The sequence below is a fragment of the Bos mutus genome, unplaced genomic scaffold, assembly GCF_027580195.1.
Source record: "Bos mutus isolate GX-2022 unplaced genomic scaffold, NWIPB_WYAK_1.1 CTG249, whole genome shotgun sequence".
In the NCBI taxonomy this organism is placed as follows: Eukaryota; Metazoa; Chordata; class Mammalia; order Artiodactyla; family Bovidae; genus Bos; species Bos mutus.
Window position 1 is genome coordinate 75,181 of NW_027219754.1, and position 19,332 is coordinate 94,512.

Below are 19,332 nucleotides of genomic sequence, written 5' to 3' on the forward strand. Positions count from 1 at the left end.
TGACCTCCTTGCAGTCCAAGGGACTCTCAAGAGTCTTCTCCAACTCCACAGTTCAAAAGCATCAATCCTTTGGCACTCAGCTTTCTTCACAGTCCAACTCTCACATCCATACATGACCACTGGAAAAACCATAGCCTTGACTAGATGGACCTTTGTTGACAAAGTGATGTCTCTGCTTTTTAATATGCTATCTAGGTTGGTCATAACTTTCCTTCCAAGGAGTAAGCATCTTTTAATTTCATGGATGCAATCACTATCTGTAGTGATTTTGGAGCCCCAAAAAATAAAGTCTGACACTGTTTCCACTGTTTCCCCATCTATTTGCCATGAAGTGATGGGACCAGATGCCATGATCTTCGTTTTCTGAATGTTGAGCTTTAAGCCAACTTTTTCACGCTCTTCTCAACTTTCATCAAGAGGCCCTTTAGTTCTTCTTCACGTTCTGCCCTAAGGGTGGTGTCATATGCATGTCTGGGGTTATTGATACTTCTCCCAGCAATCTTGATTCCAGCTTGTGCTTCTTCCAGCCCAGTGTTTCTTATGATGTACTCTGCATATAAGTTAAATAAGCTGGGTGACAGTATACAGCCTTGACGTACTCCTTTTCCTATTTGGCATCGGTCTGTTGTTCCATGTCCAGTTGTAACTGTTGCTTCCTGATCTGCACACAAGTTTCTCAAGAGACAGGTCAGGTGGTCTGGTATTCCCATCTTTTCAGAATGTTCCACAATTTATTGTGATCCACACAGTCAACCCCTGTCAAACAATGCTCATCCATATAAAATTTTTGTCTGATTAGAAAATTTTAATTTTTTATTCAACTTTAAATGTTTTATTTTTCATTAGAAACCATTATCTTATTCCACACTTTCCTCATGGAACTTTTCACTTCTTTGTTCCTGAAAGCTTAAATCAAAGGATTGAACATGGGAGTTAGGATGGTGTAAAGTATGGCTACCATTTTGTCAAAGGAGAAAGAATATGGAGGCCATACATAGATAAATATGCATGGGGTAAAGAACAAAATCACAACAGCAATGTGAGATCTGCAGGTGGAGAGGGCTTTCTGCTGACCTTCAGAGCTATGGGTTCACAGAGACAGCAAGATGACCCCATAGGAGACAAGCAACAAGAAGAAGATTAGGATGCAGATAAATCCACTGTTGCTGCTGCTAAGTCACTTCAGTCGTGTCCAACTCTGTGCGACCCCATAGACAGCAGCCCACCAGGCTCCCCCGTCCCTGGGATTCTCTAGGCAAGAACACTGGAGTGGGTTGCCATTTCCTTCTCCAATGCATGAAAGTGAAAAGTGAAAGTGAAGTTGCTCAGTCGTGTCCGACTCTTCGCAACCCCATGGACTGCAACCTACCAGGCTCCTCTGTCCATGGGATTTTCTAGGCAAGAGTACTGGAGTGGGGTGCCATTGCCTTCTCCAAAACCCACTGTTGGTGACTACCAAAAGCCCAAAGATGTGAGTGTCAGTGCAGGCAAGCTCCAGCAGTGGGTACAAGTCACATATGAAGTGATCAATGACATTGGGGCCACAGAAGGGCAGCTGGAAAGTGAAGAGTATCTGTATCATGGAATGAATGAAGCTCCCTGTCCAGGCTACCGCCATCAGCAGGACACAGAGTCTGTGGTTCATGATAGAAGAATAGTTCAAAGGCTTGCAGATGGCCACATAGCGGTCAAAGGCCATGGCACTGAGGAAAATCACCTCCACCTCAGCAAAGAAGTGTTCAGCAAAGAGCTGGGTCATGCAACCTTTGAAGGAAATGGTTTTCTTCCAAAGGAGAGAGTCCACAATCATCTCTGGGACAATGACGGAGGAGAAGCATGCATCCAGGAAGGACAGAAAAGTCAGCAAGAAGTACATGGGTGAGCCCCAGAGTGCTGGGCTGCTACTGATGGTCACCACAATTAGCAAGTTGCCTCCAACAGTTGCAATGTAAATGAACAAAAATAAAACAAATATTATTTTCTTCATGGTTGGATTCTGTGAAAGCCCCAGGAGGACAAACTCAGTTACAAAGCTTTGGTTTTACATAATTTCCAAGGAAAAGGTGAATGGTACCACAGTAAGCATGTAGAATCTACAGTTAGAAGAAAGACAAATGTGCCTCAGACCAGTTTTGAGAGTCATCATAGTCATCAACAAATTGGTGCCTGCATGTGAAAAATTGAATTATGTTCTTGCACTTGCTTTTTCATTGAACACAAAGCTAGAAATTTGTTAAGGTGGTAGGGGGATACCAGGAAGAATGAAGTTTATATAAATTGTTAAATGTTTTAAGATAGAGCTTCAATGTAAGAAAAGGTAGGGATCCATCTGGGGTGGGGATAAGATATAGTTGTTATCTCAACTGCCAACTCTGGTCATATGTTAATAGTAGTGGTTTCCTGGAGTGAATCGTGAGAAGAATTCTGAAGCCACAGCCATGTTCTGAGGAAGGGAAAAGAGAAGTTTATTGATCATGCCTGCCATGTGCATGAGTGGGAGGAGGGGGGGGGAGATGTTGCATGCCATCCATGATCAGGTGACTTCCTTATCTACATATAGATAGAAGGAGAAATAAGACAAAACTGAAGAAGTGCTTGGATCATGGCTATGCTCCTAGTTATTTCTTTAAAATCTAAAAAAAAAAAAAAAAAACCTGAAACTTTAAAATCAACTAATTCATTCTTCAAAAAAAAGGTCATTGGGAACACACCTTGCTGTAGACTAATACATAATAAATATCCATGTATTAAGTTGGCTTTCTTTTCACTCATTATTTAAAAACAAGAAGAAAAGCTGACAAAAATAAGTAATACCTACTAATATGTACTGTTATGATGACTAAGTTAAATAATGCAAGGAAGCAGTTGTTCAGAGTTAAGTGGCTATGAAACAGTCCACATTAGATCTTATTACCCAGTTTTACTGGTAGGAAGTCCATGCTTAAAGAGATAAAATTAAAGAAATAACAGACGCTGGCTCTGGAGTTTTAACCCAGAACCTCTGACTCCAGCATGGAAGTGACTGACTCTACAGGGAAAGAAGAAAAAATTTTTCTAGCAAGAGCTTCAGAGCAGAAGGGGCTTCTCTAGAGTTTCCATTCACTGTGGAGGTTATAATCTGATTTCTGTCTTCATATTTGACTGATGCTTCTTGATGAAGGACACAGAGCCAATGATGTAGAATCAGAAGGTAATGGCCGAATTATTTAAAGATACAAAGTGACAGTAACCACATGGGTAAGGAATAGAAACAGAATGTTGACTATAGACAGAGCCTGAGGCTTTATTCATTGCTAAGTATTTATTAAGAAATGCAAAAGCAAAATGGCTGTCTGGGGAGGCCTTAAAAATAGCTGTGAAAAGAAGAGAAGCGAAAAGCAAAGGAGAAAAGGAAAGATATAAGCATCTGAATGCAGAGTTCCAAAGAATAGCAAGAAGAGGTAAGAAAGCCTTCCTCAGCGATCAATGCAAAGAAATAAAGGGGAACAACAGAATGGGAAAGACTAGGGATTTCTTCAAGAAAATCAGAGATACCAAGGGAACATTTCACGCAAAGATGGGCTCAATAAAGGACAGAAATGTTATGGACCTAACAGAAGCAGAAGATATTAAGAAGAGATGGCAAGAATACACAGAAAAACTGTACAAAAAAGATCTTCACGACCCAGATAATCATGATGGTGTGATCACTGACCTAGAGCCAGACATCCTGGAATGTGAAGTCAAGTGGGCCTTAGAAAGCATCACTATGAACAAAGCTAGTGGAGGTGATGGAATTCCCGTTGAGATATTCCAAATCCTGAAAGATGATGCTGTGAAAGTGCTGCACTCAATATGCCAGCAAATTTGGAAAACTCAGCAGTGGCCACAGGACTGGAAAAGGTCAGTTTTCATTCCAATCTCAAAGAAAGGCAATGCCAAAGAATGCTCAAACTACCACACAATTGCACTCATCTCACATGCTAGTGAAGTAATGTTCAAAATTCTCCAAGCCAGGCTTCAGCAATATGTGAACCGTGAACTTCCTGATGTGCAAGCTGGTTTTAGAAAAGGCAGAGGAACCAGAGATCAAATTGCCAACATCCACTGCATCATGGCAAATGCAAGAGAGTTCCAGAAAAACATCTATTTCTGCTTTATTGACTATGCCAAAGCCTTTGACTGTGTGGATCACAATAAACTGTGGAAAATTCTGAAAGAGATGGGAATACCAGACCACCTGATCTTCCTCTTGAGAAATTTGTATGCAGGTCAGGAAGCAACAGTTAGAACTGGACATGGAACAACAGACTGGTTCCAAATAGGAAAAGGAGTTCGTCAAGGCTGTATATTGTCACCCTGCTCATTTAATTTATATGCAGAGTACATCATGAGGAACACTGGACTGGAGGAAGCACAAGCTGGAATCAAGATTGCTGGGAGAAGTATCAATAACCTCAGATATGCAGATGGCACCACCCTTATGGCAGAAATTGAAGAGGAACTCAAAAGCCTCTTGATGAAAGTGAAAGTGGAGAGTGAAAAAGTTGGCTTAAAGCTCAACATTCAGAAAACGAAGATCATGGCATCTGGTCCCATCACTTCATGGCAAATAGATGGGGAAACTGGAAACAGTGTCAGAGCTTATTTTTGGGGGCTCCAAAATCACTGCAGATGGTGACTGCAGCCATGAAATTAAAAGACGCTTACTCCTTGGAAGGAAAGTTATGACCAACCTAGATAGCATATTCAAAAGCAGAGACATTACTTTGCCAGCAAAGGTTCGTCTAGTCAAGGCTATGGTTTTTCCTGTGGTCATGTATGGATGTGAGAGTTGGACTGTGAAGAAGGCTGAGCACCGAAGAATTAATGCTTTTGAACTGTGGAGTTGGAGAAGACTCTTGAGAGTCCCTTGGACTGCAAGGAGATCCAACCAGTCCATTCTGAAGGAGATCAGCCCTGGGATTTCTTTGGAAGGAATGATGCTAAAGCTGAAACTCCAGTACTTTGGCCACCTCATGCGAGGAGTTGACTCATTGGTAGAGACTCTGATGCTGGGAGGGATTGGGGGCAGGAGGAGAAGGGGACGACAGAGGATGAGATGGCTGGATGGCATCACTGACTCGATGGATGTGAGTTTGGGTGAACTCTGAGTGTTGGTGATAGACAGGGAGGCCTGGTGTGCTGCGATTCATGGGGTCACAAAGAGTCGGACACAACTGAGCGACCGAACTGAACTGAACTGAAGTATGTTTTCAAAGTGACCCAATCAGATCAAGCAGTACTCATGAGTGTGTGTCTGCTTCAAATGTATATGACTTACTGTAATGTAGGGAGATTCACATATAATATCCCTACCCATTTCATACAATTATAATGAGGGTCAAATTGGAAAATGTGAAATTGCTGCTTATGATAAAATGCCCTTACTGATTTTAGTGACTCTTCTCTCACTTAAGCCAAACAGCTTACCCACAGAAAGCTTTTCCATTAACCATCCAGATATTACTCCAATTTTTTACTTCATTTCTTATAGCAAGACACAGCTTTGAAGAATGACTGTCCTTTGTTGTTGTTTAGTCACTCAGTCATGTCTGACTCTTTGTGACCCCATGAACTGTAGCCTGTCAGGCTCCTCTGTTCATAGGATTTCTCCTCTGTTCATAAGAACCCAGGAGTGGGTTGTCATTTCCTTCTCCAGGGGATCTTCCTGATGCAGGGATTGAAACTCATTGGCAGGTGGATTCTTTACTGCTAAACAACGAGAGAAATATGATTGTATCCTTCCTTGTACACATGAGAAATTCATCAGTCAAGTGGCAAGTGAGTGTGTGTGTGTGTGTGTGTGTGTGTACATATATATACTATCTATGCTTGTTAAATAGGGAAGTAAAAGAATAATTGGGCTTTCTGAAAGAATTAAAAATGAATTGAATTTTATGAATGACACTGACTGCTAACAAAAATTATTGAAAATATGAATAAAACTAGCAAATATACAGATGTATATACAGCACATTTTTTTACTTACTTTAAAACAAATTGTTTCCAGGGCATAAGAGATTTCTAAACAGTGCCTGGACTCTGAACGCCATATTCAGCTATGTCATCAAGCAAACAAGAACATGAAACAAACCTTATAATATCATTGGATAAGTTAATGACTATATATTAAAGAGTAAAAACTATCAATATATGTAGAGACAATGAAATGAAGACATCAGGTCCAGATTCATAGAGACCTAGGTTCAAATCAAAGCTCTTGTACTGTTATATTATGTGATGAGAAAAGTTACTTAAAATTTTCAAGAGCTCAGATTCTATTCTATAATTGTGTATAATAACAATGGGTTCTTGGAAGAATCAGATAAGGCAATATTGATATTGATAAAACCATTAATGCATTTAGATGCACTGGAGAAAAGTGCCGTAAGTGTGAACACGCTCCCAGAGCCTTTGACACAGAGCAGAAATGACCATCCTTTTACTCCTAATTCATGCTTTACCATGATCATGAGAAATTCTGGGCTGGAAGAAGCACAAGTTGGAATCAAGATTGCTGGGAGAAATATCAATAACCTCAGATATGCAGATGACACCACCCTTATGGCAGAAAGTGAAGAGGAACTAAAAAGCCTCTTGATAAAAGTGAAAGAGGAGAGTGAAAAAGTTGGCTTACAGCTCAACTTTCAGAAAACTAAGATCATGGCATCTGGTCCCATCACTTCTTGGGAAATAGATGGGGAAACAGTGGAAACAGTGTCAGACTTTATTTCTCTGGGCTCCAAAATCACTGCAGGTGGTGATTGCAGCCATGAAATTAAAAGACACTTACTCCTTGGAAGGAAAGTTATGACCAACCTAGATAGCATACTGAAAAGCAGAGGTCCATCTAGTCAAGGCTATGGTTTTTCCAGTGGTCATGTATGGATGCGAGAGTTGGACTGTGAAGAAAGCTGAGTGCCAAAGAATTGATGCTTTTGAACTGTGGAGTTGGAGAAGACTCTTGAGAGTCCCTTGGACTGCAAGGAAGTCCAACCAGTCCATTCTGAAGGAGATCAGCCCTGGGATTTCTTTGGAAGGAATGATGCTAAAGCTGAAACTCCAGTACTTTGGCTACCTCATGCGAAGAGTTGACTCATTGGAAAAGACTCTGATGCTGGGAGGGATTGGAGGCAGGAGGAGAAGGGGATGACAGAGGATGAAATGGCTGGATGGCATCACTGACTCAATGGACGTGAGTCTGAGTGAACTCCGGGAGTTGGTGATAGACAAGGAGGCCTGGCGTGCTGCTATTCATGGGGTCGCAAAGAGCTGGACACGATTGAGCGACTGATCTGATCTGATCTGATCTGAATACAATTTTATAGTCTTCAGACCCTCATGTGTGCATGTGTGGGTGCTAAATTGCTTCAGTTGTGTCCAATTCTTTGTGGCCTTATGGACTGTAGCCTGCCAGGCCGCTCTGTTCATGGAAGTCTCCAGGCAAGAATATTGGGATGGATTGCTGTGCCCTTCTCCAGGGGATCTTCCCGACCCAGGGATCAAACCTACATCTCTTCTTTCTCCTGGATTGGCAGTTAGGTTTTTTACCATTAGCATCAGCTAGGAAGCCCAGATCCCCAGGAGTCCAAATCTTTTTCAGGTAGTGTCATTGTACAAAGAAAATCGAATAATACAAACAGTGGAGAGAAAGAGCAAGGCTCTGTATTAATCTAACAAGTAATTCTTAGGCTCTGTACTTCCCTAGTCTGGGAAGTTTCTAAGAAATACTATTTTAGAATCAAATGCCCATTAAATATGAACAAATCAAACTGCTCTTTTTTTTAATATATTAAAGGAATTTCCAAAATTATTGTTAATACTTAGGCAATAGAGAATACAGTGTCCTCAGAGTTTATGATCACAATGTCTATGATTAGAAATTATTTGAAAGGTAATTAAACATGCTGTGCTGTCCTGGATTGACCCCTAGAAAAGAAAAGTGATAGACATGGAAAAGTTAGTGAAACATGATTAAAATCTTGTGCTTCTTTAATCAATGTTCATTCCACAGTTTTGACAAATATACTACTAGTAACGTTAGATGATAATTATTAGGGGGAAATAATTGAGGAGTAGACAGAAACTCTGTATTATCTTGTCAGCTTTTCTATTAATCTAAACTTATTCCAAAATGAAAAGTTAATTAAAATAATATAATAATTGTTCAGTTTCCAATATAAAAAATCTAGAAGCTACAGATTTATAGTCATGTGTCACTGAAGAAACCACAAAACTTCTAAGTCCTCTCCGATAAAATACAGTACCATTTGTTCAAGCTGTTGACCTGTGAGAGTCAAATAAGACAGTTACTATAAACTGCTTTGTAATATATAATTCAACAGGAAGATGTGGAATATTGATATAAGCTTTATTTTCTTAAATAGTGTTTTCACATATAAAGTGCACTAAAGAATCTATCATAAGAATAAAATAGATTTGTTTCTAAGTCGGGTTTTTAAAAAATGATGTCTTCTAAATTGCAATGAAACAGCTTCATTCATATTATCTAATAGGGAAATGTTTTAGCAAATATTTTTATAGTCATAAAAATGACTATGTTTTTTATACAAGTAACCCCAACCCTAAAAATTATTCTAAGAGTGAAATAAAGTGATGTAAGTTTTATGGAAGATGATATTACATTTATTAAAAAATCAGAAATATCTAAAATGTTGAATAAGATGTTTATGCAACTCAATCTACTATAAATTAACAAGATATGCTATGAATAAAACACTAATTAATAACATAAGGACATACTTTGTGAAGAATTTTTACAGCATGTTAAATGAAAAATTGTAGCAACCCTATTCATTAATAATGTATGAAGATAGTAGAGATTTTTTATTTTCAACATGCATTTTGAAATAATAATAAGAAAAATTAACATTAAAAAATCAATTTTAAAACCCACAACATTGTATTATTTATCATCTAATTATTTGTTCAGGAAGAGATGATGTTTGAAGATAATTTTATTACTTATCCAGTGTAATTAATTTGTACTGGTGGAACCAACATGCTAACATAACATAGAATCTCACACTGTAAGTATTTCCTGCTGTAAAGAATCCACAGATAGCCAAATCATAGGCCTAACCCTCCCTATCAGTTTTCCCTTCATATGTTTTTTTTGGAAATAGCTTGTTCTGTTCATATTTCTGAGAAAATATCTCACGGACTTCCCTTCCCTATTCTTCAGATGCTGGAGATGCACAGAAGATTGCTGAGGGCCCTTCACACATGAACTGAGGGCTCTGAACCATCTTTTGGACCTGGGACCCTGGAAATTTTGCCTCCTGGCTCTTACCATTATTCATTACTGGTTCTTCCCATTCATTTTGGCACCAACATTATTCTAGCATTGATCATTCTGAAAATAATATAGAAATTTCTGTGTCTAATTTAAAGCTGATGTAACTATTATATAATAGTTTATATAATAGCATTATAAAATAAATATAATATTCAAAATTATATGAGAAATTAGTAATAAGGATGTCACTATATGCAGTGTTTTCTAATTATATTTTAATATTAAATTAATAGATTAAAAACCCATTCTAATTACCTTCCAAGTTAAATTCCTTGAATCCACTGCATTTTTATCCAGTGACTGAACTGAACTGTTGTATTAGATATCAATGGTTCTCTAAATAAATCACCTTCATTCTACATAGGCATTATGTAGTCCACTTTTTTTAATCTAAAACACTAGGATGAGGGCTAAATGAATGATAAATATAACATATAAAGAAACAATAATTAAATGATAACAAATTAAGAAAAAATAATAATAAATGATAACATATCAAGAAACAGTAAATAAAATGCTACCTACTAGCTCCAACAAAAATACTCAGATGTTGCATTTTATAGTTATTTGGATTTAACTTTAAGATAAAAAACTGATGCTAGCTATAATTTCATTAGACTTGAATAGGAACACATAGCCCTCCAAAAATATTTGTATTCAAACAGCTGCTATACATTCAATACTTAAATTATTTCAAGTCCTATCTAATTAATTTCACATGTATTATTTTATTTGTTTCCAAATCCTTTGGCCTTGTGAACATATAATCTCCATTAAAAATAAACATTCTAAGGGCAAAAAGGTTTATAGAACTGGCCCAAATGTACACAACCAAGTGATAGACCACAGCTTGCTTTAAACTTGGTAGCCTGCATCATAACACCTATAATTTTACATACTACATCACAATTTTAAATCACCTGTGAATATGCAAAAATGTGAATTATAAATCTCACCGTGTGTCAGTCTCTTGAAAATTCTGGTAATGCTAACATCCTTCTGTCTATGGAGAAAAACCCATTCAACAGCTGGTCAAAATGTGAAATATAAAATTTCTAAGTCTTACTTCTATATCTAAGAGAGATGTTGCAATTCTGGTAGATGTGGTAAAGAAGTTTCCCTACTGATTCTCAAACACTGTCTTCACCATGGTCTCAATGAAAACATAAAGGAGCAAAAGTTTCTTCCTTGACCTTTAAGTGGAATTTAAAGAGGTTTCCCTGAGAGGTCATGAACCTTAGAATTGAATCTCAGTTTCCCTCAGGGTATGGACATTTCCCATCATTACAATTTTCTAAGACACAGTTATTTATGGTTTGACTTGCTCAAGTGTTTGTAAAAATTTTATGACCCCAGTTAGGTTTTTTTTTTTTTGGCTTCTCCTGGGCATCTATTTGTAGGTGCTTTCAATTCCCTTCATATTCAGAAAGAGAAACTGTATAAATTAGTACCAAATATAGTACCTTTGCAGACTGCGGTGAAACGTCTATTTATTTACCAAATGCAAAAGATGAGTTCTGGGATAAGACACAGCATCAATCCATAAAGGCATGTACTGTGTGGGGACTAGTGCAACAGTCATGCTTACTAAAGAGTAACAACTTTTATGTGTGAATTTTTTTCATGCAAAAATCTATACATTAATCCAGAATCTGCTTTTCTTCTCTCAGTATTTGATCTTGATATGCCATAATTTTAAAATTAAAAGTACAATTTCCAGACCTTAAAGAAATTTTTCTCTTTTTTTTTTTTTTTTTTTTAGAGAAAGATTGACAGTTTGTTTACTCTGATGGAATGTAGCATTGCAATTGAAGCTGGAGGGAAAACTGGGGCTTAGCTCATGAGGTCCCTGAAGAAAGTCTATATCAATGAGTGTGCCCCTCTATGGACTCTTGTATTCTACCTATTTTTAATGCTTAGTCACACTCCCCAGAAAGAAGCAGTATTGAAGTGATTAATCAGAAAGGTAAATATTAATAATTGCCTAGACTTCATTTGCACATGGTATTAAGGGACAAGTGTTATTATATTTTCAATAAAATTTTAGATGCTTTTCCTGACATGGGATAGCCATCTGACATGGACCACTCTCTTAGAGGGGATATTTTAAAATTATGACTCAACAGCAGGACTCCAGCAATTAATCCTGGAACTCTGGTTCCTACTTCAAAACGCATGCACCATCTTCTACTTTATTCCAAGTCCTGATTTATTTAATCCTTTATTATTTGCTTCAGATAGAGGAAGTGAGTGGGGTAAGAACTAATATTGTGATGATGGGGTGGGGCAGATAATGTAACAGATATGTTATAGAAACAGGGTAAATTCAGAGAAACCTACAAATCAGAAAAGGGAGAAGGACACAAGGAGCAAAAAGCACAAAGAGTGGGTGAAATGAGAGGATAATGTGGAGGGCTGACCATATGGCTCTTTCAGAATTTATTCAGTAGTCCCTGCTTCCTGAGGGATTAAAATTCCATCCTGATCATTAATTAATTATATTATAGCATTTATTTTAAATCTACAAATATAGAGGACTCAAGTCTGTACCATTTCTCCTGTTCTTTAGGATTCTCTATTCATGGGAATATAGCAAAAAGTTTACAAAGCTTTGTGATATGTTCTTACAGTTAGTAAATCTAGTTTCCTATCAACTTCCTATTCTTCTTTTCTTTTGTCACCAAACGTATTTAAAGACAGGCACACATCCATATAATTTTAGAATTGTTATATCAATTTCCAGGAAAATATGCTTTGTCATTGGGACCAGTGTAAGAAAGCTATTAGTCATTCAGGTGGAAATACAATGGAGGAATTTGGATTTCAAGATCTCAAACTCAAAGAATCATTGTTCAAAGAAAGTATGCCAAGAAAGATGGGATGAAATACTGCTGGTGGATTCTGTAAGATAAGTGAGTGATGACAGTTATGTTGAATAACATAGAGGTCACTGCTGCTGCTGCTGCTGCCAAGTCACTTCAGTCATGACCCAGAAAAGAGAAATTTAACTGAAGTGTGGCTGAAAGTGTTTAAACAGAACAGAATAAGAGAAATAGGAGACAAGTGTTAGAGAATCTCTTGTGTTTTGTAAGAAAGAGGAGAGAATGAAATGAAAGAGTAACTGATGAAGGAAAAGGAATCAATGGAAGATTTACTTGAAAGATGAAAGACATAACAGATTTGTTTCTTTGCTGATGTAAAATTATCAAATAAAAATTGAAATGTAGATAAAATAGATATAGAAGCTATTTTTAGACCAATGCCCTCATACAAACAAGGAAATAAGATCTAGTGTACAATAAAAAGGTTGATTGCTTTGCATAGGAGCATAGATAATGAATGCATTTTTAAGAGTAGGTAAGAAGGTAGCAAATATCTGAATGGGTGCTGGAAATTGGTAGATATATTTGTAATAGTCTAAGGAAATTCCCTTCAGATAGCTTACATTTTCAGAGTGAAATAGGAAGTAAGCTTATTTAATGTCTCCAAATAAGTTGGATGTTTGCAGTAGTTTTTTTTTTTTTAATACCAATACTCTCCTTCAAATTAAAATGCTATTTTATTCCTACTTTGGAATGTCTTTGTATCATAAATAGTATTGAAATTTTCTATTCTGATACACAGATTAGATTATTTACAATCAATTATCCATAGTGAATTTCTTTAAAAAAAAAAAAAAAAAGCAGCAAGACCAAGATTTGTTTCAAAATAAGAGCATTAAAGAACCAAACAAAAAAGATGATCAGTGAGCTGAAAAGTAATATGTTTAATGAATAAAGCTATTTCATGTGAAGAAATTAGGGAGACTTACAGAAGAGAGAAGAGATTTGTAGAATATAATTGCAGGTAATAACTTTAGCATGAATGGTCAGAATGGCCTTACCTTTGTAATATAAAATGTAAATTCTGGACCTATGCTGATGCTGGAGAATTACCAAAAATATTATTTAGCTTTAGGGATCTATTACGAACCTTTCAATTCTCATAATTAAAATAGTAAAAATGATCATGAGAAAGTTCTTACAGAGATCAACATTTACAAACTGTCAGCAGCTTTTTCTTCTTTGACATGAGGCAAGAAAAATAATTATTAGGTGAATCCAGATGTTAAATTTTAAGATATTGTAGGGAGCCAGTAAACATTGTGCTCTGTTATGACGTAGCAAAAATCAAATGGACGCTCTGTGCAAAGATGCATGCATGCGTACCAAGGTGCTTCAGTCATGTCCTACTATTTATGACCCTATGGAGCCCACCAGGTGCCTCTATTCATGGGATTCTCCAGGCAAGAATACTGGAGTAGGTTGCCACACCTTCCATCAGGGGATCTTCCTGACCCAAGGATCAAACTAGCGTCTCTTATGACTTCTGGATTGGCAGGAGTGTTCTTTACCACTAGCACCATCTGGGAAGCCCATTTGCAAAGATGTTTGATGCTAAATTGCTGAGTTATTCATAAACAAATGAGGGATTTGATTTTCAATTATTCTTCTAATCAAAATTATTCTGATGCTGATAATTCATCTTGAATTTAAAAGTCAAATAATAACAGATTTCTTGATCAGAAGAAGTCTGTTAAATTTTCACTTCTCGCCTTGCACCACATTCCCTCCTGTCCACTGATAATCTTCAGTTCAGTTCAGTCACTGAGTCCTGTCCGACTCTGCAATCCCATGAATAGCAGCACGCCAGGCCTCCCTGTCCATCACCAACTCCTGGAGTTCAACCAAACTCATGTCCAATGAGTTGGTGATATCATCCAACCATCTCATCCTCTGTCATCCCCTTTTCCTCCTGCCCTCAATCTTTCCCGGCATCAGCGTCTTTTCAAATGAGTCAGCTCTTTGCATGAGATGGCCAAAGTATCGGAGTTAGCTTCAAAATCTGTCCTTCCAATGAACACCCAGGACTGATCTCCTTCAGAATGGACTGGTTGGATGTTCTTGCAGTCCAAGGGACTCTCAAGAGTCTTCTCCAACACCACAGTTCAAAAGCATCAATTCTTTGGTGTTCAGCTTTCTTTATAGTCCAACTCTCACATCCATACATAACTACTGGAAAAGCCATAGCTTTGACTAGATGGACTTTGGTAGCAAAGTAATGTCTCTACTTTTTAATATGCTGTCTAAGTTGGCCATAACTTTTTTTCCAAGGAGTAAGCATCTTTTAATTTCATGGCTGCAATCACCATCAGCAGTGATTTTGGAGCCCAAAAATAAAGTCAGCCACTGTTTCCCCATCTATTTGCCATGAAGTGATGGGACTGGCTGCCATGATCTTTGTTTTCTGAATGTTGAGCTTTAAGCCAAATTTTTCACTCTCCTCTTTCACTTGCAACAAGAGGCCCTTTAGTTCTTCTTCACTTTCTACCGTAAGGGTGGTGTCATCTGCATATCTGAGGTTATCAATATTTCTCCCAGCAATCTTGATTCCAGCTTGTGCTTCCACCAGCCCCGCGTTTCTCATGACGTACTCTGCATATAAGTTAAATAAGCAGGCTGACAATATACAGCTCCTTTTATATACATACTCCTTTTCCTATTTGGAACCAGTCTGTTGTTCCATGTCTAGTTCTAACTGTTGCTTCCTGACCTGCATACAGGTTTCTCAAGACTCAGGTCAGATGGTTTGGTATTTCCATCTCTTCAGAATTTTCCACAGTTTATTGTGATCCACACAGTCAAAGGCTTTGGCATAGTCAATAAAGCAGACATAGTTGTTGTTGTTGTTGTTGTTGTTGTTTTTCTGGAAATCTTTTGATTTTTTGATGATCCAGTGGATGTCAGCAGTTTGATCTCCGGTTCCTCTTCCTTTTCTAAAACCAGCTTGAGCATCTGGAATTTCACACTTCCCGTATTGTTGAAGCCTGGTTTGGAGAATTTTGAGAATTACTTTGGTAGTGTGTGAGATGAGTGCAATTCTGTGGTAGTTTGACCATTCTTTGGCATTGCCTTTCTTTAGGATTGGAATGATAACTGACCTTTTCCAGTCCCATGGCCACAGCTGAGTTTTCCAAATTTGCTGGCATATTGAGTGCAGCACTTTCACAGCATCATCTTTTAGAATTTGAAATAGCTGAACTGGAAATCCCTCACCTCCACTAGCTTTGTTTGTGGTGCTTCCTAAGGCCCACTTGGCTTCACATTCCAGCATGTCTGGCTCTAGGTGAGTGATCACACCATCATGATTATCTGGGTCATGCAGATATTTTTTGTACAGTTCTCCTGTGTATTCTTGCCACCTTTTATTAATATCTTCTGCGTCTGTTAGGTCCATACAATTTCTGTCCTTTATTGAGCCCATCTTCGAATGAAATGTTCCCTTATCTAATTTTCTTGAATAGATCTCTAGTCTTTCCCATTCTATTATCTTCCTATATTTCTTTGCATTGATCACTGAAGAAGTCTTTCTTATCTCTCCTTGCTATTCTTTGGAGCTCTGCCTTTAAATGTGCATATCTTTCCTTTTCTCCTTTGCTTTTCACTTCTCTTCTTTTCACAGCTATTTGTAAGACCTCTTCAGACAGCTATTTTGCTTTTTTGCATTTTTCTTGGTCAGAAATTATCAGATAATCATTTCTGATTATCTTGACCTTCTTCTATTCAAGGTGGCTTCTAACTTATAAGTTTTTCACTAGCTTTTCAGTAGTCCCTTGAAATGCTCTTCTCACTGATGTGTTTAAGGATGATTCTATCTCATCATTTAGGTCTCAGTTTAAAAGTAACCTCTCAGAAAAACTTCCTTGTCCACCTAACTAAAGTTGTCTGGTCACATAGGCACCATTCCACTACAGTCTCTGACAATCAGTTAACACTTCATGACTTTATTTTCATTTCTACGTATTGTCCCCTGCACTAGAATGTAAACCTATTCATGACTGTGTACCCTGATCTTAAAGAGTATCTGACACTTCATACAAAGTAAGCAAATATTCTTCAGTAAATAAATGGAACTCATAGTTTTCAAAAATAACTGAGGATAATTAACATGAAATATCTACTGTATACACATGTTTTTGTGTATATAAATAAATACTGGCTTAAATATTGTCCTTGCTTGAAATAGTATGACTGATATTGTAATTATTTATATCGTTTATACTGTGTATTTTTAAAATTAAGAAAACTATAACAGAATGCTAATTTAGTCTAAGACATTAGATTTTTAAACTGCAGGCAGTTTAAAAGGGGTCAGTGTCTCTCTAGTGACAGGCAAAGCAAAATCTGGAGGAAAAGAAATGCCATTTGGATTCTCAAATTGAACTCTATGATGTAACAGCAAGAAAAAATTTCCCACACTTTAAGAAAAATTTAGGTCTCTATAGAGTTACTTTTTTCTCATAAAGGGCATAGCTACAGACACTAGAATCTAAAGTATGTTGACTCCCAGTGTGAGTGATTCTTATTCTGCCTCTTTAAAGGAGAAATAACAGCAGCAGAGAATTTTGGCAGTGCTGTAGTCCTTATTAAATAGTAAACTACTAAGTAAAGTACTAATCTGAGATTGTAGTTGCTTTCAAATGTTTCCAGAAAAGACACTTGGAAATATGAAATCAGATAATTCTAACTCCTATATTTCGTGTATGTATACACACACACACACACACACACACACACACACATTTATATATACACCCCTACTTTTTGGCATTAATTTATATTAAGAAAAAAACAATTTACTTTTAGACTTATATTCATTCAACAATATTTATTAAGCACAGCATGAAGCAATAAACACAATCTCTGACCTTACAGGGATTACAAATTTGTTGAAAGGAAAAGAGAAAATAAAAGCCAAGAAATAATTGCTAAAGTTTAGTTTCTGACATTGATACAAAGGATGTAATCAGATGAAGAGTTAAAGAGTTACCTAGAAGAAAGTCATCAGGGAAAACGTCTAAGGAGATGACAGTTCATCTGAAAGAAGGAAAAAAAAAAAGATAAAGCCAGAGAAGAAGAACTCTGGGAAAGAGAATTTCAGGAGTGGGTAGAGTAAGAAAAGCAAAAGCCACAAACTAGAAAAGGCTTGAATTATTCAAAATGCAGGAGAAAAATGTAGAGAGAGAAAGAGAAAGTGGGCAGAGCCTTGTGAGAAAAGGAATGGAGCACACACTGCACTGGGGAGAGAAAAGTAACAGGATTACAGAATCTTAGCCTGATTTGCTTGATTAAATGATGCCAGTGACTACTGTATCCTCAATAGATTGGAATGAATGGGAGGGTAAAAGCACATTGTCCTTGTAAGAAAGAATTGCTTTTAGTATGTAAGCTAATGACCACACAACGCCCCTTGTTTCATTCACAGTTTCCTCATGGCATTTTCACCCCCATGTTCCTCAAGATGTAGATCAGGGGATTTAACATGGGTGCAATGATGGTAAAGGACAGAACCATCACTTTGTCTATGGGGTAAGTGACCACAGGCATCACGTACAGGAAAATACAAGGCACAAAGAAGATGAAAACCATCATGAGGTGGGAGCCACAGGTGGATAGGGTTCTACGCTGCCCTTCAGAGCTGCAGGACTTCAGGGAGCAGAGAATGACCACAAAGGAAGTGGTGAGGATGAGGAAGATGGCCACACACATCACCCCACTGTTGAGGATGACTAAGAGGCCCAGGATGCGGGTGTCCATGCAGGCCAGTTTCAGCAATGGAAACAAATCACACATAAAATGATCAATGACGTTAGGGCCACAGAAGGGAATTTGATACATGAGGAGAAGCTGTACTGTTGCATGGGTAAAAAGCCCCATCCATGACCCTTTCAGTAATAGGCAGCACATCCACGGCCTCATGATGGTCATGTAGTGAAGGGGCTTACAGATGACCACGTAGTGGTCATAGGCCATCACGGTGAGAAGGATTATGTCCACCCCACCGAAGAAGTGGTCAATGAAGAGCTGGGCCATGCAGCCTTTGAGGGAGATGGCAGTGCTCTCAGAGAGGGAGTCCACAATCATCTTGGGGGCAATGATGGAAGAATAGGTGACATCCTTGAGGGAGAAGGATATAAGGAAAAAATACATGGGTGATCTCAGACTCTGACTTGTGATCACAGTTACCACAATGAGGATGTTTCCCAAAATGGTGGACATAGACATGATTAGAGACACAGCAGAGAGTATTTTCTGCAGCTCTGGATTCTTTGCAATGCCCAAAAGAATGAATTCTGTCACATTGTTGAGATTACCCATTTACTATGGGCTGATCTAAGCTTCTGTCTCTGAGCTGGAAAATCTACAAAAGAATATGATTCTAAATTAGCAATTATTACTAATTTGGGATTTTTTATTTTTTGGACTCTCTCTCACACCCTCTTGACTTACCTTTTCCTTCAGCCATCAGAACAGCAACTTGCTGCAAACAATCATATCCTGATAACACCTTGATCCTTATCATTCCCCATACAACACCTTTCACGAGTGTATCTCTTGCTTTTCTGACACTTGCTGCTTGAGACACTTAGAAGACCCTGCTTCATCACCCTGGGACATCAACCATGTGGTGATATGGAGAATTAACATACCTTTAGGAAATCCTAGATCACCAGTCGATAGGAGCCAGTGGATAAATGGTAACCAGCCTAGCACAATCTAAGATTCAGATTTGTTCCTCCCCTGTTTCACTCTCCCCCATTCATTGCCTTCATTTTCTTTTCCAAAATGAGCTAATGACACACAAGCCCTCTCAGCTGCTGCCTTTTACAAAGCTCAAACTAGGAAGCTGACCTTAATGTATCACTGGACATACGTAGTAACCTCAGAATATTTTATTTTAGCTCATTTCCTTCATATTCTTATTGATCACTAGAATGTTCTAGTTGAAGAGTCTGTAAAGCAGGTAGGTCATATCCCAAGGCCTCTTCACTTATTAAGAACTATACTCTTTTCATCTGCATTTCTTCCTATCAAAGTGGATTATTATTGCACTGTGACTATTCAATAAATCTCTCTTGTGTATCAGGCACTAGACTATCCCATGAAGCATTT

At 37.8% G+C, this 19,332-nt stretch overlaps 1 protein-coding gene and 1 pseudogene across 1 annotated transcript; both read right to left on the reverse strand.

The window, feature by feature from the left end:
• Window positions 1–832: 832 nt before the first annotated feature.
• On the reverse strand, window positions 833–2,047 carry LOC102272641 (olfactory receptor 4C15-like; annotated as a pseudogene).
• Window positions 2,048–17,649: 15,602 nt separating this feature from the next.
• LOC102273215 (olfactory receptor 4C6) lies at window positions 17,650–18,537 on the reverse strand. The gene has a single exon (XM_014483110.2). The coding sequence runs from the start codon at window positions 18,535–18,537 to the stop codon at window positions 17,650–17,652; it is 888 nt and encodes a 295-aa protein (XP_014338596.1).
• Between the last annotated feature and the right edge of the window lie 795 nt (window positions 18,538–19,332).